General features: G+C 31.9%; 3 protein-coding genes across 3 annotated transcripts; 1 reads left to right on the top strand and 2 right to left on the bottom strand.

The window, feature by feature from the left end:
• Window positions 1-29: 29 nt before the first annotated feature.
• Cog2 (conserved oligomeric Golgi complex subunit 2) lies at window positions 30-7,820 on the top strand. The gene is made up of 6 exons (XM_088234740.1): window positions 30-215; window positions 299-526; window positions 745-1,591; window positions 2,093-2,319; window positions 3,947-4,416; window positions 4,921-7,820. Exons 1-6 carry the CDS (start codon window positions 138-140, stop codon window positions 5,195-5,197), a joined length of 2,127 nt encoding a protein of 708 aa, XP_088090866.1. The 5' UTR covers window positions 30-137; the 3' UTR covers window positions 5,198-7,820.
• An 870-nt stretch (window positions 7,821-8,690) lies between these two features.
• On the bottom strand, window positions 8,691-12,144 carry LOC148276113 (dnaJ homolog subfamily C member 17). The gene is made up of 3 exons (XM_088234742.1): window positions 11,980-12,144; window positions 11,242-11,863; window positions 8,691-9,621 (listed from the first exon to the last, which is right to left on the bottom strand). Exons 1-3 carry the CDS (start codon window positions 12,052-12,054, stop codon window positions 9,422-9,424), a joined length of 897 nt encoding a protein of 298 aa, XP_088090868.1. The 5' UTR covers window positions 12,055-12,144; the 3' UTR covers window positions 8,691-9,421.
• A 1,849-nt stretch (window positions 12,145-13,993) lies between these two features.
• On the bottom strand, window positions 13,994-15,349 carry LOC148276112 (uncharacterized). Its single transcript, XM_088234744.1, has 2 exons — window positions 15,117-15,349; window positions 13,994-14,373 (listed from the first exon to the last, which is right to left on the bottom strand). The coding sequence occupies exons 1-2, from the start codon at window positions 15,298-15,300 to the stop codon at window positions 14,078-14,080; spliced, it is 480 nt and encodes a 159-aa protein (XP_088090870.1). The 5' UTR covers window positions 15,301-15,349; the 3' UTR covers window positions 13,994-14,077.
• Between the last annotated feature and the right edge of the window lie 12,375 nt (window positions 15,350-27,724).

The following is a 27,724-nucleotide window of genomic DNA, read 5'->3' as shown; positions in this document are numbered from 1 at the left end:
ACTTCGATGGCCGGAATGTGAGAGTTGGCAACACAACAAACGCAATATTTTAATCTGACATTTGTGATGTGTCAATTTCGGTAAATTATTTTAAAAATGAGTTCGAGACGATAATTATTTTTTGTTAATATTTCAAAATGTCTAAAGTATCTGAACCATTTACTCTTCCGCATAGCCCTAAAGGGTTATGCTTCGATAAAAATCAGTTTTTAGGCGTAAGTATACGCGTTCAACGTATTAAATCATAAATAACCTCTTCATATTTTTGATTGATGTGTTTTTATTTAAATAATTTCAGGACAACTTTTCAGTCGATGGATTTTTACACGACCATCGTAATGCAGGCTCATTGGAAACCATGCGAGACGATCTGGGAGTTTATCTCAAAGTGCTACGATCGGCTATGATAGAATTAATCAACAAAGATTATGCAGATTTTGTTAATCTCTCAGCCAATCTCATTGGTCTTGATAAAGAAATTAACAATATTCAAACACCCTTAGGTCAACTCAAAGAAGAAGTTTTGGTTAGTTATATATATAATATAAATAAGTAATACAGTTTTGATATCACTTTAAAAACATGAACTTTGTATCTCTTTTGCATGTTTTGCCAATTTATGTGGTTTAACTGACTTTCGACTTTGTTTAAACAACTGGGTTACATGTAAATTAAATTGGAAACTGACTTTTTATTGATAAATTATTCACGTCGCTAAATGAGTTCAAATTTCTTTTTTTACAGCATGTTAGAGAATGTTTATCCGAGGCTATGAAAGAACTCTCCTGGAGATTAGAGCAGCGCAGATTGTTAAGAGAGAGAAGAAGAAGTCTTCAGTATCTTAGCCAGGCTCAAGCTTCTTTAATTAATCTTAAAAGTATTCTTTGCATCGACGGTGAAACTAAAAGTTCCATCTCACCCGAAGTCATTGAGCGAGCTTCTTCAGAATATAATAAACTACAGTTCACCATAACTAAATGCGAGAAGTTTGTATCGCCGGAGCAAAAAGAGTTGGCAGAAAGAATTGGGAAAATTCTCGAATCAACTTTAGGGGGAATGTTTTTGCAAAATTTAAACAACAAAAATTTTGATAAGATTCAGCGATGCCTTCAAATATTTTCAACCCTAGACAAGGTTTCCACAGTAGAATTATTATTGCGGAAGGAAGTTATTTCTCCCGCCTTGCACGAAATCATCAGTGAGTCTGCTTTACAAAAGCACCCAGATGGTTTGAAAGGAATCTTCTCCAACATAATTTCATTTATCGACTTTAAACTAAAGGACACTCTTTTGATAATGAGTAAATCGAAAAAATCTAATTCTGCCGAAGGATATAACTTTTTGCTAAACAGCTTTTGGCCAGAAGTGGAGTACAGAATAGAAGTTCACATGTCGTCCATATTTGCCCCTGGAAATCCAGAATTATTTTATTCCAGATATAGCGATAGTTTGGATTTTGTGCAGAAATTTATACAATATTTGAATAGTCGTAAATCTATGGATACATTCTACAGTCATCCGCAGTATAAAAGTTTTCAACATAGATGGAATTTGCCAATCTATTTTCAAATACGATTTCAGGAAATCGCAGGTAAATATAATAAAAATAAAACTATTTATCAAAGCTTAAAGCTTAATTACATCTCCACACTAAGTGGCGCATTTGTACTCCAATTCAGCGTGTCTTGATCATTTGATACATAAAGGTAAGATGATCAGTCTCACGCTCAGGTACCAGTCCAGGGACAGTGTATACAGTGACAAATATTTCATGTCCACCTTGCCAAGAATTGAACTCGGGACCTCAAGCAAGTTATCCCCACTCGATTTCCTTTTCATGATTTTCACCTGAAAGGACCCATCAATTCTAAAACACTCGTTCAGGATTCTGGTTCAATATAATAATACACACACACAGAATTGTATCTTCATCCTTCTGGACTCACAGACAATTATCAATTATAAACGCCTAGAATTATATCTAATTTCCCATAACAGTGGACTTCCTCATTGGTCTTCCGAGTGTTTTTTTCTCAAATATAACTCTTCATATATTACTAATATATAGTATGGTGTTTCATTATTTTTTCAGGGTCATTAGAAAGTGTGTTATCGGAACCTGTCAATAATAAATGCATATTGAGCGAAATAAAAGCCGAAGTCGAGTTTAATTTGAAATCTACATCTGTCTGTTGGACATCTTTAACTTCGTGTTGGGCTCATGGAATTTTTATTCTAGCATTAGCGCATAGATTTTGGAAACTCAGCCTACAAATACTATCCAGATATTCAACTTGGGTATCAGTAGCTACTAAGCAGGTACTTTACATTTTTAAATTTATTTATTTACAAAAATAATCCTTAAATTATTCTTGCTGAATTGCATGCGTGAAATTTGTCAGCAGGTTCTTATATAAGTTTATAGATTTAATATTATACTCACCATATTTTATTTAAATGATCATTGATGCAATAAAAATTTGAGAAGCAAATTATTTTGTGATTCTTATGTTTGCTCCAATATTTTGATTTTGGGAGCCATTTGAACGAGTTGTAAATAAATCACTATTAGAAAATGGGAATAAAGTTGGGGTAGAGTAGGATTCGAACCTGACTTCTGATCCGTGAGTCCACTACGCTAGCCACGAGACCACAACCTGATTTATAACAATCAATAATAAAACAAAAAACAATTCATTGTTCTATAATATTGTATAAAATATATCACTAGCCCGTAGCAACAGTACGCTTTGTGAATCAATATTATTAATATTAACATATAACAACAGAGATGAAGAACATTTTAGAGAAGGTAATACAGAAGTCTAGGCATCTACATCAACAGATGAACGAATTAAAGGAATATAGATGTTCAAATATGAGCAGAATGGTGAATTTTACACAGTGTGTAAAGTGGCCACTTAAACCAGCCATTGATAAGTCATAATAGGTAGATGCCTAGACTTCTGTATTACCTTCTCTAAAATGTTCTTCATCTCTGTTATATGTTAACATTGACAACTCCCCGGGGAGTTAAATCCAGTCCTTGCCTACCAAAATTTGGACAAACTCAAAATATTGTCAATATTATATTGTTTCTTGCACATGTTCAATTACCTGGTGATTGTCATGTTCCGTATGCACTGAACTCTTATTGACTAGTAAAATTTAAATCCTGTACATTTTTAGTAATTTGTTTGTGTTTTAAAAGTTAAATGTACTAGTTATTTTTATTTGTGGAATTACGATGACGGCAGTTGAGAGTGAAGGATGTTTTTCGACGCTAAAGCGAATTAAGACCCTTTCAAGAAACTCTATGAGCCAAGATAAAGTGCAGTCGCTATGTTAGATATTTTATAAATTTGTGTATCATATTGGAAAAATCTATATAGACATAAATATATTCATGTATTTTTACAAAAAAAAAAATTGTGAAAATTATTGTGAGATACACATGTACCTATTTAGTAAAAGAAATGACCCCCCATTTTTAATCCCTTCAGCCGCCACTGATCACTATTGCTTTGGGCTAGCAATATGTACAAATGACCTAGTTTATTGTAATATGTAGCTGTTATTATTATTGTTAAAAATTGCTAATTATTCTCTGTACTAATGAGGTAATGAGCGATGAAATTTGTGTGGTGATTGTTGTTTTATTTATAGTAATGTCAAGCTTTTCGATAATTTTTGAAAAAAAAAATTCTGCGATTAGCGATAGTTTGGCAAATTTTATCCACAAACTATAAGGTCAGGTGACATTGGCTGCCATCGATCATTAGAGTGAGAGTTAGCATAAAAGCTTCACTACTTTACAAACTAAAATGTTTAGTCTACATCCTGTTGATTTAAACATATTTGTATATTAAACTTTAAAAAAGCTTTACGGTAGCATGGTATTTTTTTGTTCAAAACTTTTTTCACTAATTACATTTATCAATTTCAGTCGTGGTCCAGCGAACAGCAAAACAACTCTTTGAATGAAAATTCTTCTGAAAAAAGTAATGGGGATAAGCTGAGGTTTCTCATATTCCTCCACGCAGATGTCATTAAGTTGGTTGAATCATTACCGACATTATTACAAATAGCTAAAACTAGGCTTCACCCTGTAAAGCAAGCTGATGCCCTAGAAAATAGTTTATGGGAATCAAGATCCCAATTATCCTCACATTTGCCTTATATAAAGAAAATGGTAGTTCTCGATATAAGTGCAGAAAGCATTATTCATTTAAAACAATTGAATGACATTCCAAGACTGTTTCGAAAAACGAATCGAGAGATTCCCACAAAGCCGTGTGCATATGTAGCAGCGTTGATGAAATCACCATTAGATTTTAATAACACTTACAGAAGTTTAGTTGGAGAAAAAAATATATGTGAATGGCTAGAAGCTGTGTTCTCCATAATCTCATCACAGTAAGTGTTTTATTATTGTTAAAATATTTTGTATTTTTTAATATCTTCCTCGTAAAGCTTAACTTGTTTTAAAAGTTTCCTTAAATTTATCACATATTATTTGTCTACTTCATTCACTTAACAGTAGATTGAAAAGTGTTTCTTCACTTTATGCAATACGACTGATCCTCAAGGTACACTGTAATTGTGTACCATTATGAAGGGGTGATGATTTATCATTAGTTTTTAGATAAATCAAGTTTTTAAGTGAGATCTTAATTTTTTTTTTAATTGAAAAGAATTATTCCACGCTCCGAATCTGACTCGCTAGAACTTGAAATAAAAAATCTAATAATACAATTTTTACAAAATATAATTTTAGAATTATTTATATTTAACCAGGCGTATACACTCCACTTATATCTTGGTGTTTTTTAATTTGAGTTATTAAACCAATCGACGGATCCAAAACCATTTGTTGTTTTAAATGTGTCCTTTATTGATTTTATGTTTGCAATATTTTAGGTATTATGTAGCTGTTGATGATGTTTTAACATCAGTTCAGAAGACTGAAGAATCGTTGAGGCGGTTAAAATCTATTAGGGATCGTTCTACTACTGCCAACTTGGAAAAACTTGGCGTGTCTGATGATGACAAGATCAGGATCCAGTTAAAAGTAGATGTTGATGTATTCTGCCAACATCTGAGAGAGTTGAACATCCAATCTAATAAAATAGACAAATTGAAAGAATTGACAGAACTCGTAGAAAGAGTAACAAACAAAAACAATACCAGTCAATAAGTGCATTTATTTATGTTAACATTTAGTGCCTAACTATATTTATGAAAGAAGACATTCTTTAGTAAGTACACAGGCCAAAGAAATGTTTTATGTAGTCTCAAAAAAGAATTAAAATGTTTTATGTGTTCTATGTACAGTTCTACCTACATATAGTATTATATTATATCATCTCTTCAGTACTAACTTGACTGCTTTTTCAACGAATAATCCAGGATACATTCATTTGCAGTCTAATAAAAAGTAATTTTTTTTTAACAAATATATAATTTGAATTTTCAAAAAAAATTATGAAAACAGTAAATGTCAATTTTCGTCTTGGTTTATCAAACAAGTTTTATATTAAATTTTGTTTTACACCTACATAGATTTTCAATAGTCTCTTTAAAATATATATTTTTTTTTTAATTATGCATCTTTAATGAATATGAATAGAGTGACATTTCCAAATTTTTAATAAATGTCTTACTGACTGAAGGACCAAGTTAATCGTACCAATACACTGCATGTATATTTTTAATGTATTATTAATAAAAATCATCACAGTTATTCCAATGTTTTATAAAATTATTTTAACGTTTACCTATTTATTTTATTTTCAATTTGCACAGCGGTTATATTTACTGTTATCAAAATAATTGTTCATTAAGTTTATACTTTTTATTTGTGCTGTAAATATAGAATCAATAGTCGAAAGTAAAAATATCATACATTGGAGATAGAGATCAGGTTAGTTGAGAAATGTGTTTTCTTTTGAAGTATTTTTTTTTTGCACTCACAGTTCATATGAAAATAACAATGGATCTGCGACATGGGAACTTTCAGAGGAAATTTTACTATTTTTTGTTTTTTATATTTGTAACTCCAATCTATGAATCAACCAATTTGAAATTGCCAACTGTTTCTTTATTTGTATAAAGTTTATGTTCTTATTAATTTAGTTTTTATTATTGTTTAAAACAATTTTGAATTTAAAGAAAATTTACAGGGGTCGGCACTCAAAGTGTTACCAATCAAAAATTCTGTAATTATGTCAATTTTGATTTTTTTATTTAAAAACTTCAGTATATCGTAAAAACATTTTAATTTTTTAAAAACTATGTTATTATTCGATGTAGCCACCTTTAGCGCGTCAAGTCATCAAGTCTGTCCAAAAAGGCTTCACACGCTGCACGAATGTGGGTTGATGGTATTTAATCCCATTTTTGGTGAAAAGCAATCTTTAAGGCGCCGACCGTCTCATATTTTTTAGCTAATACTTTGGCCCCTAGAATGAACCATATGGAAAAGTCCATTGGGTTTAAGTCCGGGGAATATGGAGGCCACTGTTGTGATGAAATGAAGCTAGGAACTTTTTATTGTAAAAAATGTTGGGTTTCACGGGCTTTATGGGATGGTGCAGAGTCTTGTTGAAACATCCGATGGTTTTTACCGAATTTTTATATGTCCATGATGACAACGCATCATTTAAAATCTTTTCACGGAAGATTTGCTGATTTACCTTTACGCCCTGTTCAATGAAAACGAGTGGTGAGCATCCTTTGGCAGTTACCGTGGCCCAAACCATCACTGATGCAGGCGCTTGCTTTCACAGAACCATTTGCTGGTCTAAATTGTCTTTTAATTTGCACTGCAACCAAACACGATCGTTTTGTTTGTTTACATATTGCGGAACTGTAAAAAATTTTTCATCAGAAAAGACCAAATTTTCTAGCTCCCCACCAACGTGCAAGTGTTTTAACACCTTTGCTCTTGCTAGGCAAACTGCCTTTTGTGCAGGCGTTAAATCTTGCACTTTTTGTATTTTGTAGGGCTTTAATCATAGTTCATTTTTAATATGCGTCCCATGCTACGAGCAGGCACATTGATATTTTTCGCCAATCGAACTGCGCTTTGTCTTGGATAATGTTGAATTCTGGCCTTCACCTTTCGAACCATTTCTATCGAAGTTGCTGTTTTTGGATGTCCACCTCCATGGCATTTTTTTACGCTACCAGTATCATTGTACGTGAAATGGTCCGATGCACGAACATTTTGTTCACATGTAAATTTCGTAGCTCATTAATAATGGCAGGTTGCGATTTTCTAGCCAAATACAGAGCAATAACACTGTTGAGTTTGAATTCCATTTCGGTAACTTTTTTTAACTGTGACATAAAACGATATGCTTCTGTAGAATTATTTACAATATAACAGACTGACGAGTGTCCAAACATGGGTGCACTGTCATTAGCCGTTTGGTTGCTACAGCAGCGTGAAGTTGGTAACACTTTAAGCGCCTACCCCTGTATAATAAATGATGATTTATTTGACAGCAATATGAACAATTGGATTTCCAAAATATTTCATTATACTATATAAAAAAGTTAATAAAATATACATATTCGTGATAAAGAAATATGATGAACTTTTTTAAAACAAGTAAAATGTTCAATAAACCCAACGATACCTAATATGGTTACTTTACATTTCTAGAATTCCTTATTGTACTTTCTCAAATAATTTTAGTTATTCAACATTAAGATATTATTAAAAATATATTTCAGCTTTGAATGTTATAAATTGTGTAAATATATGCATTTTTTGTAAATAATAAAAACGCTGTTGGTATTTGTACAAAAATAAATATTTATTTATGATACATACTCGTTCCTTCTATTATTTATTCACATAATCAATTGTTTTTAATAATGCAGTAGAACTTCGTTAATCCGAACTACAGTCATTCAGATTGCCAAATATCTGTATCATTATCAGGAAATAAAAAATAAAGAAGATAAAATAACAAATAAAAAAGGGTACTGGCGGCCAGCGCGTTTCTTCGTTGAAGCAATAAACTTTGCTGGACATGTTTAAGTAAGGTTTTATGTAATAACATCTGGCACTCATTAATCTGGATAAGTGATGTTTAACTGTATTCATAAATATGTAAAGGAAAACATTTTTTTAAACACTAATTAAAAACAATTCAAATCGCCCTCGTGGTGTAATGCATTTGCCTACCATGCAAGAGGTCTCGTGTTCGATTCCCGACATGGTTGATATGAAATATTATTTAAAAGGGTGTTTTTACACTAGAATATTTCATTGTCCCTAGACTGGTACCTGAAGCATAAGACTGATCACCTTACCTTCATGTAACAAAAATTATCAAGATACGCTACGATTGGTGTATCAATGCAGTACCCTATGCACTATTTGGTGCGGAAAGGGAATGATGATGATGATAAACATTCAATTTTTAAAAATCTCGTTGATACAAAGACATCTCAAGAGTTTCGAAGGGATTATTAGGATATATATGAGTCTAGGCTTATAACCTGTAATAGTCTGGTTGAAGTGGTGACTTTACAAACTGTGTAATATTTGCCATTCGGACCATGTTTAAACAACCCCATATTTCATCGGCATCATCAAATCCACTAGCGCATAAAAATTCATCATAGCCTGTATAAAATCAAAACATTTCAAAGTTTTTTTATTGAATTAACATTAATTTATGTATTTAAAAACACATTTATTATGCTTGCAATATTAAGTAAAAGTGATTTTATGGACATGTCAATGGAAAGCTTTTATACACAAAAAATCTGATGCCAAGAATTTTTATATCTCACACATCTGATAAAACAGTCATAACTTAAACAAAAACTGATTTTTAACTAAATACACATAATATATTATAAAAGAACTCTCATACACAAAAAATTGAAATAATTCTAGCTTTACAATTTACTTGCTTGATGGCTTTATCATACTTACTGCTGCCGTTCTCAAACAGTGTCATATTTTAACAATTTTACTAATGACAATCAAGATTTTCTTGAAAAAATGCTGCAGCATTTTAAATGACAAATCTAAATATACATGACACATCGACATTGATTTGAAGGGTGAAAAGAAAACAAAAAACTCGTGGAAAAATACACGGTTTTAGGATAACGTATTCATTTTGTTTTTATGCTCTCTTAGGAATTCTGCTATTTTTAGATTAAGGCTCTATTTTATCGGCTATGCGATATAATATACATTCAAAGTCAGATGAATCTCACCTACATCACTATTGAGGTTTCAGCTCCTTTACTTCACAAAAGTCCAGTTATATAGGGTAAAATTCTTATGTGCTTTTTATACACTTTTCCAATTATCTGCTAGTATTTCTACAAATATTTGAACATGCCCAAAGTATTTTTAATGAACTTGTGACTTAATTTTTCATCTTAACTATTACTCCCCTTCTTCTTTCATCATGTCATCGATAAGTTTTTGTCTCTCCGCTGCTTGTCTTAACTTTCTCATGACAAGACTCTCATAATCACTATCTGATATTAAAGTTGGTTGGGAATTGTGTGCTCTCCCTGATGATAAAATGCTACTCCCACCTTTAACTTTAATCCAGCTAAGCGTCAATGGGTTTTCCGGTAGACCTAAAAATGAACGTTAGTAAATTACATTGAAAAAATATGTATTTTAAAGCAATATTTAAGACTAGATTGCGCGACGATCTTTAACAAAGTCCTTACTAAATGTAAGTAAACAATGTTTTATACTAAGTAGAACTTTATCCTTTCAATGGATATATTAATCTTGACATACTTTAAAAATTTTAATAATAATATCTTGAAATTACAGAAGCATAATATTTCATGAAGCATAACAGGTATAGAAAATATAATGAAAAACTAAACTAAATATTTCACCAAAAAAGGAGCAAGCTCATTTGCTTGGTGAAATATTCAGTATTATGTTACAAGGTAAATGTATGCAGGAATATAAAATTGAAATAATATAAGAACATGTATATTGCAGACTTAATATTTCTGGAATATTCTACTTTCCCATAAGAAACAAAACACATTTAGAAATTAATACAATGGTTACAATATATTGATATGTATAAAAAGTATCTCAATAACTTTTACGAGGATAACTTTTAATGTAACATAATATACTAAGTACCGGAGGCGTGCGGTGAGGTTTTAATTCGGAAGGCAGTCACTTGGTACTAGGTTTATAAAAAGGTCAAATATTTCCCTACTGCTAACACAGCTAAAAATATTATTTTGCCACAATTTCAGTATAAGAGTCATTATCATAGTTTATTATTATAATACCGTCATGTCAACAGATTTAAGTGCTAAATTTGTTATGAAAGTCACAATATACGAAAAATAAACATGTATTGAATTACATGAATTTCTTTCACAGAGCTACTATAGATCTTGATTAGCATATGCGCGGATTTGTGAATTCAGTGCTGGAAAACGGCCTTACAAGAACTAGCAGATTTACGAAGTTCTTTATTTCAGTATAAGATGGAGCGCAGTGAACTTTGCTTCAGTCCGCGCATAACTGTGCAGGAGAAAGATTTTATGCGAGCTTGTTACAATTTTTTTGAAGTTATTAATGAATGAACATTGGAACCTATCTCAAATTGCTACGATTAACAACAAACTAATTAAAAAACATTTGTTGCTGTTACTAAAAAAGATAAGTTAACTTATAGCTGGATTTATTATATTTTTTTAAAATTGGTACTGATTGTTTAGAAGTCAAACTTTTAGGTAAGCGTTGATTCCATCCAATCTATGGACAAACCGCGAATGCCAAGTACATATAAACCTTAGTGTATCAGTGTAATTATTGTGCAAGTTGGTAAAGCTGAGTCTAAATGTGTGTATGAGTATGTATGCGACAATGTGTAGGGATATGGTGATATTCTAAAATAACATTAATAGAGTATTGAAAATTATATTTACAAGATCAACAATGGAATATTTTATTGAATTTATCATATTCACTTTACTCTTTTAAGTTCATTTATAATTGCCGCACTAAAAAAATAGTTATTTTATTATAAGAAGTTCTTCTTGTCTTGTTGTCTTGTATTAGGTTGAGACGTTCACAATCCACATATTAAATACAAACATGTTATAAGAATAAAAACGCTCTCCATCTCTTTTCCAATATGTAAATGTAAACATAAAATAGTAACCACAAAGCAATTTGAACAAAAGTGTGAAATGAAATTCCACTAAACAAGGTACCTTTTTCCAATTCTATTGCCATTTCAGAAGCTTCTCTTGTACTAAACTCTACAAGGGCACTTCCTTTTTTCTTATTCGACAGTATTAACACATTAATGTCACCATACTTCTTTAGAAACTGTCGCAATAACTCCTCATTGTAACCTCCGTTCTCACTGTCGTCTCTAGATGCTGTCCACTTTAATTTAATTCTATTTTCTGTAGAATTCCAAACTTCCGTAGAAAACCTTTCTGCATCTGAAAGTATCTGTTGCCTCATGCGCTCCTGCTCTTCTTCTAACAATCTAGAACCTTCCTTTTGTAATCTTTTAATTTCTGCTTGCAACCTTTCTTCATCTGTTCGCTCGTCATATGTTTTGTTTCCTTTGGATTTTCTCTCCGCTTCTTTTTCTCTGCGTTCCAAATCGTCTATTAATTTTTGTCTTTTACTATCTAATTCTCGGCGACGAAGCTTCGCCGCTTTTTTAGCACTTAGAACTTTATCGTAGGCTGTTCTTGCTGACGCATCAAGGAGAATTTCTAGCGCTTTGGAGAGTTCGTGAAACAATTCAGCAGCTTTTGGATTATCTGGGTTTTTATCCGGATGGCAATGGAGAGCCTTTTTTCTGTAAGCTTTCTTAATCTGAAATTCAATATAGGCGTACATTTAGATATTTGAAATGACAAAGATAGGTAAACACAAATTGTAGAAGGCACTTAATCGATAAATAATATTTTAATAAGATATACTAAACTTACTTCAGATGTTTCCGCTTTAAAATCAATTCCTAAAAGCTCGTATAAATCAGTGTCTTCCAATTTGATTTTCGCCATAATATTGCTTTATTTCTCAATAATTTATCAAAAGATATAATCTGAGGTTAACTGAACGCAAAACTTCGTTATTTTGACACGACAACTGACAGGACAGGCTCATAGATAAAATGTTTTATATATCAGGCCGTCAGGCGAGATCCAAGTGTTTACATCACTAGATAGTAATAACACCACTAAAAATAAAAATGTAAGTAGCTACCGTAAAAATTACAGCGAAACCAAATAACCAACACCGGAACATTTTGGAAAAGAATTCATTATGAATATAATACGTAATATTATAGATACTTCACTGAATTGAGGAACTGCTTTTAGATGCAAACATTTTTTTCCTTCAAAAAACAAATCATTTTATGAGTTACTATTATATTTTTATTTTTTTAGATTTTCGTCATTGCGTCTATATATCATATGCCATTCGTTAATCATAATCACTCCTGTATCACTGTGATTTATTTATGGTCTATTATGGATAAAAACACATTATCTTAAAAAGACGGATTGTGGATCCTGTGATGGCGCCTCGGATTTTGAATAAGTAGGTCCAAGATTTTACCACAGCATGTTTCCAATTTTCTAAGATAACAAATTACTCACGACTATCAAAATGCCTCCTAAATATAATTATTTTTGTAATATCTTATGGATGCCATAATTAAAATCGTAATAATTAATATTTTTACTTTATTATTTTGTAAATAATAATTAATTACTTAAATTTGTGTAGGTAAAGTATAAAAAACATGTAATAAAGGGAACTCAAAAATAAACGATGTTAATATTTTGGATTAGGCGTGAGCCAGTTTAAAGAATCTAATCCAAAAACAACCTTGATTTATTATAGCATTAATGAACACATTGCATTTATTTATTTTTATTATTGACCTGATTTTGAAATAACCCACCTCATCAAGCTGCTAGTGGGAGATTAAACGTTATTTCATGTTATTATTATTATTATTATGGATAACTTATATAGCGCCATTTTCGTAATATAATACCTCAAGGGCGCTTTACATAGCGATTTTATAAATAAATAAACTTAATTGAAACTTTTAAATTTGTAATTTAATCAAAACAATTTATTTTGCTGTCACATGCTACGGATTTATTCAAATGATTTAGAGAACAAGTGGGTTTTAAGTTTTTTCCAGAACATCACTTCACTTTCACAGCCTCGCACCTCTGCTGGGAGAGCATTCTATGCCATAGGGCCTGCGACCGCAAATGCGTGTTCACTAAATTTAGTGCGCTGTTTGCGTAGAGATATGATAACTTTTCCTCTCGCCGTAGACGTAGCTGATCTAAGCGTGAGACGCCTGTCAGCTAGTTCATCTGGAATGCATAGTTCTCTTAGATATTCCGGAGCAGAGTTGTGCAGTAATTTATACATAAGCCAACAGAGTTTGTATCCGACCCTCTGTGGAAAACGTAGCCAGTGTAGTTCCTGAAGTAGTGGAGTGATATGACTGAACTTAGAGATTCCGAAAATAAGTCTCGCTGCAGCATTCAATACAGACTGTAGGCGAGTCACTTTGTTCATTGGTAGACCTGCATAGATACCATTACAATAATCGACTCTAGACACTACAAACGCATTACACCTAGGTACATACGTTTGTAAACTTGATAAATACGGTAAAAAATGAGAATTATATTATTTTTGAAAAAATCCGCTTCAATTTAAATATGATTAATCTGCCGTATTAAAAAAAACATGTATAGGGATGTTATATATATATATATATATTTTATTGTACTGAAATAATTAATTCTTTCTTTTCTTATTTATCTTTTTTTTTTGAAATGCGTATTTCACTATGACATAAGGAAAGTATTATTTGTTGCTTCTTTGATTTCCTGTACAAGCTAAATCTTGTCAAATAAAATACCATTTAAGATTGCAGGGAGAAAAGGGACAGTAATAACTTAATAATACGCGTGTAACGTCGTTTATTTTTCGTAATACAACCTTAAGTAATTACTTAGTAAATTTGTGAATTGATAGGATACAGAGTACTTATAGTTCAGTGTGTTTAGATGGAAATCTTTTCAATACCGCGTAGTACAAATTGTAAAACGCATAAACCGACACTCCTAGAATGACACAAAGGGCAGTGCCAAACACCATGCTAAGGAAGTTTCCAGTAATTAGTCCAGCTCCTTTGAGCGATGAAGGCCTTCCTCTAAAGAGTTCAGAAGTGTCTCCTCCTTGGTTCCTCCTCTCGCCCATCAATTTCTTCATCGCGTTTAGCCTGGCTTTCAGTTCGTCAACTGACTCCGTAACGTCACTTGGAGTGGACATGTTGTCGTACCCTGAAACAACAAAAAATACACCTATTTATTTTTTTCTAGCGTGATGAATTTTAAATACACAAATAATATTTTTACAAAGTGGAGATAGGTATTTAGTATTTCAGTGGCATAAAACAATATTTAAAAAATACTTGTTTCACTAATAACGATTTTTTTATTTGAATCTAAACAATAACATCGTAATCATCTGTCATATACTCGTAAACCAACATTATCAGATATTTGGAAACACATATTTTAATACTTATTAAAAACAAAGTCACTTTGTACATTATTTTCTTATTGACACATGTATTGATTCTATTTTTTTTTTAAATATCTTTCGTATTCTTCCAGTAGGTTTTAATGAATTTGAAAATAAATGTATACTCTCACACAGGCCATGCCTTGGTCGATTTTTTATTGTTTATGTGTGAGTGTATTTGTAACATTTATTGTAAAAAGTAAAAAAATAAACACAAAAAATAAAAAAATGTGCACCGGCTATTAGATTTCTCATTCGTGTTTGCTTTACAAGCATATTATACCTTAAAAGATTGCATGAATTTATCAACTCACTTTTTACGTTTTTACCAACAACAAAAAAAACACTGAATACAATGATTATTGTTACAACAAAGATAATACGATAATAGCAGAAGTATGTTGGGTATGAAAATTCAAGTGAATTATATATTATTATTATATTATTTCTTTGTAATACTATATGTGTATACTATATTATGTATTATTCAATTACTTACCGTAACTGTCAGCCATTTTACGATTTATTTTATTCAGTATTTCTCCAAATAGTTTTTCCTGTATGTTTATGTCAACAAGATGAAACATGAAATATATTTTCAACGTGAAAGTGCGCATGCTCGCCCTCTGTCGGATTCTGCAAATATTTGGAAAATGGACCCCATTTTCCAAAATGGCGGCCATATTATTGATCAGTCAAGATGCATGTTTTTATGAGTGATTTCAAGCAGCTGTTACTGAAAATAGATTACTAAAATTATCATTTAAACATATCTACACAATAAACAATAAGATGTGAAAAATAACTCGCTTATAAAAATAGTTTTTACACATTGAGATATAATTAAATTCATATAAATACATCTAATGTAGTTACAGGAATTTTGCATTTTATCATGTATCGTAAGCGCCTTTGTTATTTTGTTATTAAAATAAGTAAAAATTTGTCCACTATATGGCGTAGTAGTTAGAACCATAGACTAAAGCGCATTAAATCAAGGATATTTTTAAACATTAATGTCTAATATTTATGATTTTGTTTTATTTTCTATTTAAAACATAAATTGGGTTGTTATTAGTGTGACATCATCCCTTAATACTTGATCATATTTATTGTTAATTCACCCTTATTTCCCACGCGAAAAAGAGGGGATGTTCCGAATCTTCACACGTGTCCGTTCAAAGCTGCCACGTGGCTTAATGACATCACCCCAATGCTGTTATCACTTCGCTATCAAAAACTAAACTACATTAACTTTGAACATTAAAACCAAATGAATATAATCACGACGCTGACTAATCTCCACGAGATTGTCATTCGATTCTGGTTCTATTTCACACACAGAACTAGATTCTTCATCCACCCGGACACGGAGTGATGCCACTTGTTGAAAATGTATTCATTATCACTTTTTTCATTGATCGTTTTTAATGAGGAAGTTCAGTGCTACCGGAAATTGGAAATAAACAATGTTTTCTTACACACGGAAAAAAATAGAGCATTTTTGTACGGCGAGGAATTTCGAAGATGTATGAAGAAATTAATAAAAATAAACTACTTTAAATTACGCCGCAAATTCTTCCGAGTCGATGGAATGCTGTGATAGATTTCCGGTTTACGAGAAGCCAACTCACCAATCAGCAGAACTCGCTGGCTTGAACTTATTACCGATACATAAAAACAAATTGATTAGTTTAATACTCAATTAACAAAAAAAAAATATTTAAAAAAAAACTGAATTTCCTTATTAGGAAATTTTCTAACTGCTGAATTTTGTATTTGAATTGTATTATGTAATTTTGTTAAAAAACCGTTTTACATTTTCATCAACATAAAATACAATGAAATAAAAACGCCGAGGCATTTATTGGAAAAAATGTTTTGATTTTATTTATTGTAGGTGTTCTTTTAAAAATAAAAATAAAGTTTTGAATATATTTTTCATCGTCATTCTCTTTCCACACCTAATGTGGTACATAGGACACTGCATTGGTACACACCAATCTCAAAATACCTTAGTTATTTTTATTACATGAAGGTATGAGTCCTGGGACTATGAAATATTCTAGTGTAAAACCATTGTTTTACATAAATATGTCGTGTCAACCATGTCAGGAATCAAACCCGAACCTCGTGCATGGTAGGAAAACACTCTGAAATTAAATTTTTATATTATACATATTATGCTTTACGTTTCTACATTTAATGGAACAAGATGCCCGTGTTAACATCCCTGTTTGAGTTCGTTTTACATTTTTTATTGCATATTTTTTTGTAACACTTGTGATTTCAAAATCATATTAACTCACAAATATATGCTTTATTACAAAAATCTATATAATATGCAGCATGGAAGTTTTAATGAAACGGTTTCCAGATGATTTTTTATTTTGGTTTCAAATAATAATAATAATAATGTTTTTTAACAAAAATAACAATTACTTCATCTACTACATACACAGTTAGCTAATAGATTTATTTCGATCATGTCTAGTCTGCCTCACTAGGTACTACCTATTTTAAGGCAGGCATTTTTATGCAAAATAAACAATAATATTACTACGTACTCGTTAATTAACTTTAAAGTTATAGAATATTAATTTATACCATTTATTATGTAAGAGTGTTTTTGAGTAAATTTTCCGATTTTTCTCGACCCAAACCCAGTTACCACTTTTTTTCAAATTTATTAAAATTGAATCCAGGTCATGGTTTTGCAATATTTGGGTAACATATTGAATATTTTGGGGCCCGGAAACCTGAAATTTCTTTGCCCGAATTCAGAGTTTGTGGTAGACCCCATGGCTATTTTTAATACTTTTTTATATCGGAAGGTAAGTTATTTTTTCCCGTGAATGAATAATTACTCGTTTCATATATGCACGCTTTTATCAAAGGGAAATATTGTTTTTCGGAAATTTCGTGAAATATGGATTTTCGTACTGTTATTATTTTTTAATTTCTACTTAATACAGTAGAAAACACACACAAAATTCTTTAAATATTATATTAAGTGGATACATTCTAGGTTTTTAAGTTTTGCTCCTAATAATAGGCTTATCCTTTAAAGAGTTATTTGTCTCTGTTGAACGCTATCTACGTTTATGTTGATTGAGTTGACTTCTTAATTAGGCTTTATTTGACGTTAGTAAGTACCGAATTACTCAACGTATAGACACAGCCACAGACACAGACGCTTCTCATCCCCATGCATTTCCATTGTTAATTTTGTCAGGCGTAGTTGGTTAGAAGATTAGTCTACGAGTGACCGAATTAAGGTATGAGTCATATACAGTACCTACTACCTACCCCTCTGAGATGTCCTCTCAACATTTCATTTCAATTAGTGATGTCATTCTTCTGACACCCTTCCATTTGGTGTTTTAGGAGCAAAAAACTCTTTGAAATCCCCCTTATTGTGTAGATTTGCATTGTTCGGAGAAGACTGATTGAAAACAGTAATATTCCATATAAACAATGGGTATTATTACGTGTAGATTAATGTTTGAATTAACGTTTGATCTATTTTTAATCATAACGCTAAAACTATTTTTATATATAATATTTCCATATTGTGGTGTTTATAAGATCTTTTCTACAGATAGTTAAGAAAAGCTCCATTATTTTACGTAAAATACATTAGCTTTTCTAAACAGACTGTAATGATAGATTTTTGGGATAAAGAATATGAAAAAAAAAGGTTTTTCAATATGCAGTTTAAAGATCTTTTAGCATGTAAGAACTTTAAAAAATATGTACATGGTGTTAAAAAAGCTTTTTAACGTGGAGTTATAAAACATTATTTTAAAGATAATGAACACAATACCGATTTAACATTGCGAGTTTTATTTCGATTAATATTGTATTCATATTTTATTTATTAGTTTTATATAAATGAATAAATTTATCACAATAATCCAATTTTAATAATTTAAATGGTTAATTTTATAAATGTTTACATGTGTATGTATGATAGATTTAATATTAATGAATTCTTTTTACAATAATTGAATTTTAATTTTCCTCATTCACATTGTCAATTTTATTAGCGTTTACATCTAATTGACGAATAATAAGTGTTGTCTTTTTTTTATTAGAATATTTCTGTGTGTTATTTTTCATTGTTTGTAAACCAAATAAATAAATAATTTATCCATCGGTGAAATATCTTTTTTACGAATGTTCATCTCACGGACAGAATTTTAAATAAACATAAAAGTTAGGTACTAGGTACCTACATAATATACCGATGACGCTTTTCATCATATACATATATGATTCATAAGTAGGGGTTTAAAATTGAAAAGCTTCCACAGTGTATTTGGCTATAAAGGGTGTCTACTGCCAACTCACCACCAGATCAGTCGGCAGTACCACGCCACAGGAGGTAGGTACGCATTACAGGGAGGACACATCAGATATTGTGACGTTAATCTGAGAAGCTGCCTAAAGGGATGAAAAGTGCTATAGGGCCAAAATACTCGATTCAAGTTTAGTATACTTAAAAAAAACAATAAATTTACGATTCAAATAGTTCAGTTTTTCAAAGTGCCGACCCATATTATATGGGAACGAAGTATTGTATTGGAAAAAAGAGGATTAAATTAGGCTGCATTCTGTCAAATGCGATTTCTCAGGCGAATGTGTGGTAAAACTACGTACGATGGGTGCACAAATGTCGAGGTTTGTCGACAAGCACTATCAACAAAATCTAGAAAAAGTTCTGCGTTCGTTTGGCCATGCACAGCGCAGCGTTATCTAACGGCCAAAATGATTTACGACGCGAATGTTAATGTATGCGGAAAACGAGGAAGACATGTCATGACCAAATTCGAAAAACACTTTTTTTTTGCAAAAAAATAATATTTCCGTTCTTATGATTAAGTCAAATATTTCAATTTTGGGGGCTATTTTTAACGAGTTGTAAATTTATTTATTTATTTATATATACGCCCAATGGGCATTTTTAAGGACATATTTATACATAGAAAATTATTATTAAAAAGTATAAAGACTCAATGGTATATAGTAAACTTTGTGGGAGTGGAAGCGGGAGAGAGGTGTATATAATTGAATTTGATTAGTGATCGTTTGAAAGACGACAACTTGTTATCAAAGAAATGAAGACTGGTACGTTTGTTGGCAGACCTAAGAATAACTCACCATTAAAAAATGGGAAACTTGTTGGGGTAGAATCGGTAAATGGGATTCGAACCTTGGAACTGTGATCCGTGATCTGTCAAAAGTCGGAATAATCGTTGTGCATGCATGAGAAGATATGGGATTATAGAGGTCCTTATGCAAAGGTCGAGGTCCTTATGCAAAGAAACACTGAAGTGTCGTTCTATCTTCTCGGTTTACCCCACGGAGAAACGGCGACGCAGTTTGTTTGTTTTTTGGTTATGTTTTTTGTTACATGATTGTAAAATGATCAGTCTTACGATTGTTAAATGTAAGTAATATTTTTTGGTTTCTCTATTTGTGTTATAAAATTGAAATTTTATTTTTTATTTTTATTTATTCATGTAATTATACCTACATATTACAAAGAAATAATAACTGATCGCTAACTCTATAAGGCCACGGGTCCTGTGTTGAGTTGGGATACAACAAAATGGAAATTATGAACATGCGTATTATTAAAGCACATTAAAAATAAAAAAAATATCACATTAATATGAATTTTGATAAATATTTGGACATCATGCTTAATAGCATATAAATCTATGCAATGCCTCGCAGCAGTCTCCAGCAATTGTATTTGAAAAACGTGCCTAAATAGCACGGAACTATAAAATGTTGGGGAAAATTGAGTGCACCGTTGCGTCATACCATGTTTTAGATGAATCACCATCAAGTACCAACACATCTCATGAAGCTATGGGGGTAGTTAGTACTTATGTTTGCTTTTTAGCGCTGCAATAGTATTAAACACCATCCCTTAGCAAATGGACGGCGTTACACAAAAGTCACTCAACCCACAAGAAAAATGAGTAAATTATAAACATTCTGCGTCCAGACGGGCGTAGAATACAGTTCTGTAAGTAAAATAAAACTAGAATCCTGGACGAGCATTTTTGACTCGATGGCTTTCGATTTTTGACTCAGGAGAACATTCTGGAAAAGGAAATCGAGTGGAGAAAAGTCCACCTCGTGGTGTAGCTATTGGCTCGTTTGCCTACCACCCTTGAGGTCCTGGGTTCGATTCCTGAGAGGGTCGAAACTGAAAACCCTACCTTCATATAAAGGATGATACCAATACAGTGCCCTATGCACCATCGGGTGCAGATAAGAGGGTGGTCACGATGATGATTAGGTATACATCATGCGCGGTCCGTCCATCCATTGGATGGAACCAATGCTTCCCTAAAATTTGACCTCTAAACAATCCGTATCTATTTTCTTTTTATTGAATAAAATCAGCTTTAAGTAAACTAATCCTTTAAATAACTACAAGAAATATTTTATTATTAATTGTTGTTTTAATCGAAGCAATTTGAGAAGGGATCGATGTTCATTCATCAATAACGTCCAAAAAATTGCGACAGCCCCAAACGCAACCTTTCGACCGCGCAGTTGTGCGCGAACTAGAATACGCAAGTGCTTTAGTCAGTACAGAATTTTACAAGTCCGCGCATGCGCACACAGAGATCTTTAATATCTCTGGAACCAATCCTAACAAACACATCCGGGTTCATTTTCTATGTATTGTGACCGTTTTATAACAAATTTAGTACTGAAATCGGTTGACGAGATGGCATTATAATATTAAACTATGAAGTTATGGCATAGAATTGCTTTATAGTTTATTTCAAAGCAGACATTTTACCTAAATATGTATGTACCAAATACCAGATGACTACTTCCCTAATCGAAAACTTTACCGCACGCTGCTGGTATACATAGATATAGATTTATTTAACTTGACTTTGATGCAATCCAAAACGAAAAAAATTTTAAGTAATGTATTCTAGTTATGTATATATTTGTCGTTTAGTATAAAAAACTAGCTTGCCTTGTTGATTTTTTCGTCATTTTCTTTTGATTGCTTATTGAATTGACTATTGCAGTCTGCTTTACTTTACGGGTTGTTTAACCCATCACGTAATGTAGACTGTAAATATAAGTTAGAAGTTAATTAATAAGCAGTTAGCTGCTAAACGGCCGATATGTACATAAAAACAGATACGTATTATCCGTAGAACCCGTATTCAGCATATTTATTGCAATCACGTATAGGCAAAAATAAATAAAATCAATTTAAAACATATGTATTTACACCAATACCATTTAAATAAAGTTTATTGGAATATAAATTAACTGTAGTCTTTCTCCATAGTTATTAGTTAATTTAGAATTCATAATTAATAAAAAAATTGTTTCTTCATGTTTTCAACTATAAATATTGAAAACAATAAAAATTCAGATTCTCGCAAGTTAGCGCAGTTGATATAAGTAATGCATAATTCAATCCCAACTAGCAGGGGTGGTTTCGTTTGTGTATATTATAAAAAGCATCTACATACAAAATTGGAGATTTCGTGAGTCATCAGGGGAGAGAATTATTTCGAATTATTATTACAATATTAGTTGTCAGTGCAAGACTTCTTTTTCGTTTCTATAAAATACTCTATGAAATTTCAAAAAAATATTTTCTACATTTTCCAATTTCTATTCAAAGTTTTAAATTATGACAGGAGTGAAGATAATTATTACCAAAATAGTAAATACTTACTCGTATTTTTTTCGTAATTTATCGTATCTTTTTTTTGTCAATTTGCAAATACATACGAATATTTTTTTAATTATTTATTTATATATACGCCCAATGGGCATTTTTAAGGACATATTTGTACATATAAAATTATTATAAAGAAAAGTAGAAAAAAAACTATGGTATATAGTAGACTTTGTGGGAGTGGAAGCGGGAGAGAGGTGTTTATAATTGAATTTGATTCAGTGACCGTTTGAAAGAAGAGAACTTGTTATCAAATAAATCAAGACTGGTATGTTTGTTGGCAGACCTAAGAGTTCTAGGCATAGGGGAGTGAAAACCATAGTTCGTTCCATGGTTGTCGGTATGAAAAAGGAAGTTTTGTCTGAGGTTTCTAGTTGGGATATTTAATTTTATTGAGCTCAGATATTATATTTATTTACACATCATACATATTTATTTATTTATTATATATATACGGGCTAAGCCAATTACAATAGTTACATGAAGAAACATAAATGCAAGAAACTGAACAAAAAGAACATAAAACTATTTAGCAAAGACAAACAAGGGCAAAACAATAATAGTATACAATATATTTAAAAAAAAACGAAAGATCAAAAACTTTGAGCTAAACCATGCCAATCCAACTTCATTCCACACTGTTTAGTCGCGAAGAGATCTACGAAAAGCCGGAAGATCTATCCCAAAGAATTCCAAGTCGTGTGATGAATTGACTTATCTACACATTCTGGACATTGGGGCATAAAAACCAAAGTTGCTCTTAGAAGATTTTATAAATAGCAGATTTTGACTTCTGGTGACACGGTTAGGAACATGAAAAGAAATTGATTGCAACAGAGATGGGACATCACTTAAAGCATTAAGTATTTTGAAAATGCATATATTTACAAAATAAAAAAACAAACGGGTATGTTACATAAGGTACATTTGATAATCCATTTATTTTAGATTCTAGAGCATTGTGTGATTGTTAAGGGGCTGAAAATTGGGAAGGGAAAATTGTACATATATTTTTTTCTGTCAGGCACACTCTTATAAAGCTTCAGCGATAAACAATCATTAATCATAACCAACTGTTGTTACTCACTACTCACCACTCACCAGTCATCAGGGCCTCGCAGGCCCTTGATTGATTAATTGATTAGTCATGGCTGTAGTAATAAAGATTGTTGTAATAATTAGTAATCAGTCGAGTGGGAGCGGCGCCAAAGATTAAGAAAAGGGACAGAATTAAGTGGCTTGCGCTCTTGCGCATACGGTAATACAGCACAAATTAATTTAGTGAGTTTGATGCATTGATATATTAATACACATGGACATGCCCTGAGCCCTCAAAATTTATAACACTTAACTCATGCCCAACGCATATTTAGTCGTTCGTTGACCGCTGGCCAGGCGTGACGTTTAGAATCGAAACCAAAATACCTGCTTGTATCATAAGACCGTTAAAAAACGTTCAAGGAACGTTTTAAAACGGATTGTGTAATTTTCATTGATAATTGTTTTTTCGTGGTTTGTTTTTAAAATTTTTTAAAGCCTACAACAATTAATATATTTTTATAAATACCTTTTTTTGTAAACGCAAAACTACACCTAGCAACGCAATAGGGATAATATATCACTATTTTTTTACATTTTTAAAGTAATAAAGGACTATGAAATACTGTCCAGTAAAAAAAAAATTAGCAAATTATTAGCAGCATGAAAAATATTTTTAAATTTCCGCAAAAACGGTCATTCCATTGGCCACGCCCCTAACACGTCACGATTCATGTTTATTTTTTCCACTAGGAAATAATGACTACATTTAAACAAAAATAATTAAGGAATAACCCGCTAAGCCTCTATTTTAGAGGCTTGTCAGCATGTGAGAAAGAGGGGATATGGAAGGAGGTAATGAAAAATACATCATAACACCCAGACCAATGGAGAAAAAATCTTTCATGGATTTTTTTCTTGCAACTGTCGGGAATCGAACCCGCGCTAGTTTCACAGTCGGCCGTCCAACCAACTGCGCCACGACGCCTGTCGCAATTTAAATTTGTTAAGGACATTATTACAAATCTTGACGTCACAACAATCAAGACCAAACACGTCGCGTTTTTCTGGCAACGTATTTTTATTAAATTTATTTTTTATATTTATGTATGAAAACATTTCTTCATATTGATTTTGAAAATACAATACAACTAATTATTCCAAATCCATTTCATATTTTTTTATATGTGTTCGTAGTATGTAATATTTCCATATTGTGAAGCTCTTCTGCACTAATAGGAATACGTTTTTAAAATACAATATATGTGCGTTAATATTATTTTTGCGTTCTTAAAATCCCTTGAAAATAATGAAATTGGTCGAAATTATAAGGAATTTATAGTAAAAATCTGATTAGGATCCTCCAAAAACTAATGTTGATTGTTGACGTTAAAATTCCAACGTTTTTATTTACCAAAAATAAGCATCTTCCAATTTTCGATAACATATTAATGATTTTTGAACGCAACCATTGTATGAAAAAATAGACTTAGTAACTATGGGTACGTTTTCGTGTCACTACTTTTAAAATATTTTACTCTATAAGGCGCGTCTATATATAAATATGTCAATGGTTTGATGACAATGTTTTCCCTTTAATGCACATGAATATATTGGTATGTTTTAAATGTACTCTGCACTTCATTCTTAATATACTTACAATGTATAAATATAAAATATAAATATACTTATATAATATAAGATTTTTTTTAAAGAAAACGCATGAAATATGTATGTAGAACTGTTGATTTCCCAAATAAAATAAAATATATATCAAACACAAGGAGGGAGAGAAAGGTATGTAATTCCATCAGATAATTGTCACTTGCCAGCAGTGCGACTCTGAACGTTGTCTCGGGGGTAGAAAAGGCGTTGCTAGCACGTAATTACAATGGAAAGTTGACAAAGTCATTTATAGATCTTTGCACAGAAATTCAAATTTTCTGTATGAAAAATAATATATTTGTTCACAAATATGAAGAATGTTTGTCAGTAACCTGTAATTTAAGATATTAAAAAAAAGAAAGATACAATTTAAGGAGGAAGTTCAGTGCTATGGTAAATTGGAAATAAAAAATATTTTCTTACACGCAGTAAAAATTAGAGCATTTTATTGTACCGCTTAGTTGTACAAAAATGTATAATTGTGTAAATGTGAATCAACCAATCAATTACAGTGTTGTGATGGATATCCGGTTTCGGGGTAGCAATTTTTTTCAACGTTTAGTGGATTTTGATGTTCGGTAGCCCGTAGTAACGTGGCCCTTTTTTTTAAATGTCAGTACAATTCACTGACGGTAACTAATGACGTCACGGGTGGAGTAATTTCGAAATTACATAACTTGAAAAAAATCATAGCGATGATAATACGACACATATATTTTAGTGATATAGTTTGATAGTCAATGTAAAAAAAACTTAACTTCTGTACTATCTGAATCTACCTCGGTATTTTATTTTTTTCTTTTATTTAGGAAACATACAGTACCGGTACATATTTATAAAAAATATTTTCAATTTCTATACTTCTTCATGGACCAGGTGGATTTATTAACAATATTTTGAGTTTGTTCAAATTTTTTTTTTTTTTTAATTTTCAGGCGTTGCCTAGTATGTAGGTGAAATAATTCAATGAGATGAATCTCAGCCGCATAAATAAGGGTTTCAGCTCTTTAACTTCACAAACATCAACAGATGAAAGGATCGAAGGAATATGGATGTTCAAATATGGGCAGAATGGTGAATGTTACACAGTGGCCACTTAAACCAGCCAATGACAGGTCATTAGCCCTGTAGATGCCTAGACTACAATATTACCTTATCTCAAATGTTCTTTATCTCTGTTGTAATATGTCAATATTCACAGTTCCCCAGGGAGTTGAATCCAGTCCTTGTTTACAAAAATTTGGACAAACTCAAAATACTGTTGGTTTATTTTTTATTATTGTGATTTTATTTATTTAGCTTCAAAACTCAAGTAAAGAGTGATGCAAACCAATCATGTAACATCTTAGTAAATGGGCAAATAATTGAAAAGATTGATAGTTATTTATACCTAGGACACGAAATAAGGCTCGGGAAAGATAATCAAGAGTTAGAAATAGAAAGAAGGCGAGGTTTACCATGGGCCGCTTTTGGTAAGCTCTCATATATCCTCAAATCGAAGTATTCCTATTACTTAAAGAAGAAACTTTTTGATGCTTGTGTTCTCCCTGTACTGACATATGGCTGTGAAACTTTAGTGTTCACGAACAATAATTTTACACAAATTATCAGTGACACAGAGAGCCATGGAAAGGAGAATGCTGGGTATTTCGTTGAGAGACAGAAAAACCAATACATGGATTAGAGCGAGAACAAAGGTCACCGATGTGGTCCATAGGACTGCCAACCAGAAATGGAGCTGGGCTGGTCATATAGCCAGAATCACAGACTCTAGATTGACCAAAAAAGTCCTGGAATAGCGACCCAGAACGGGTAGAAGAAGTTTCGGCATGCCTCGAGGTGGTCTGATGACATAAGACGAGTTGCAGGAAGTGGTTGGATGCGGTTGGCTCAGGATAGGAAAATATGGAGACTAAAGGGGGAGGCCTATGTTCAACATTGGACAAGAGACGGCTGATGATGATGATGATGATGAAACGCAGTATCCAGTGTACCAAGAGGCAGAAAAGAATGTAATAAACACGGCCCACCCTAATTTGACCGCGCCGTGTGGTTTGGACGATACGTGTAAAATAGGCCCATAGATTGACAGGAGTACACTTGAGAATGTGGAAGGGAAACCTTATCAACACTATCGACTGGTGACTGGTGACTCACAAGCACTTGAGACCCGATATCAAGTACCTACCTACTTACCGAAAGATTATTGTTACTAAGTACATCAGCCCATTTTATTTTGTGGTGGTGCGTTTCCTATTACCAGCAAATAAGGGAGATTGCTTTTCTAAACACGCCTTTCTTCTGTATGCACAAAACCCATTATTTATCTTAATAAGGCGTACCCAAACACCCTTCATGCGCAGAAGTTGTCTCTAATCGTCTGATCCCTAGTCGCTGGTACTTGATAATCCATCTGATGGACCGCTTTTCGATAAAAAGCTGATGATTCATCTCGTGCGTTTATTTCATAGAGTCTCATGTCATCAAATTCTCGATGGATTTATTTTTTTCTACCGACCGGTTTTAAAGCAAACAAGCTTCTTCGTCAAGGTTTACGTAACTTATAAATTATTTCCTATTTTATTTTTATCATGTCAACTTAATACTACGCGTGGACTCAATAAATCAAATTTTTATTTTCCTTACAAGGGTGGTAATTTGATATC

This window comes from Micrasema longulum, unplaced genomic scaffold, assembly GCF_059751315.1.
Source record: "Micrasema longulum isolate JH-2025_06_02 unplaced genomic scaffold, ASM5975131v1 h1tg001277l, whole genome shotgun sequence".
NCBI classification, from domain to species: Eukaryota; Metazoa; Arthropoda; class Insecta; order Trichoptera; family Brachycentridae; genus Micrasema; species Micrasema longulum.
Note: the sequence above shows the minus strand (reverse complement) of the source record. Positions and strands in the feature narration are given on the sequence as shown.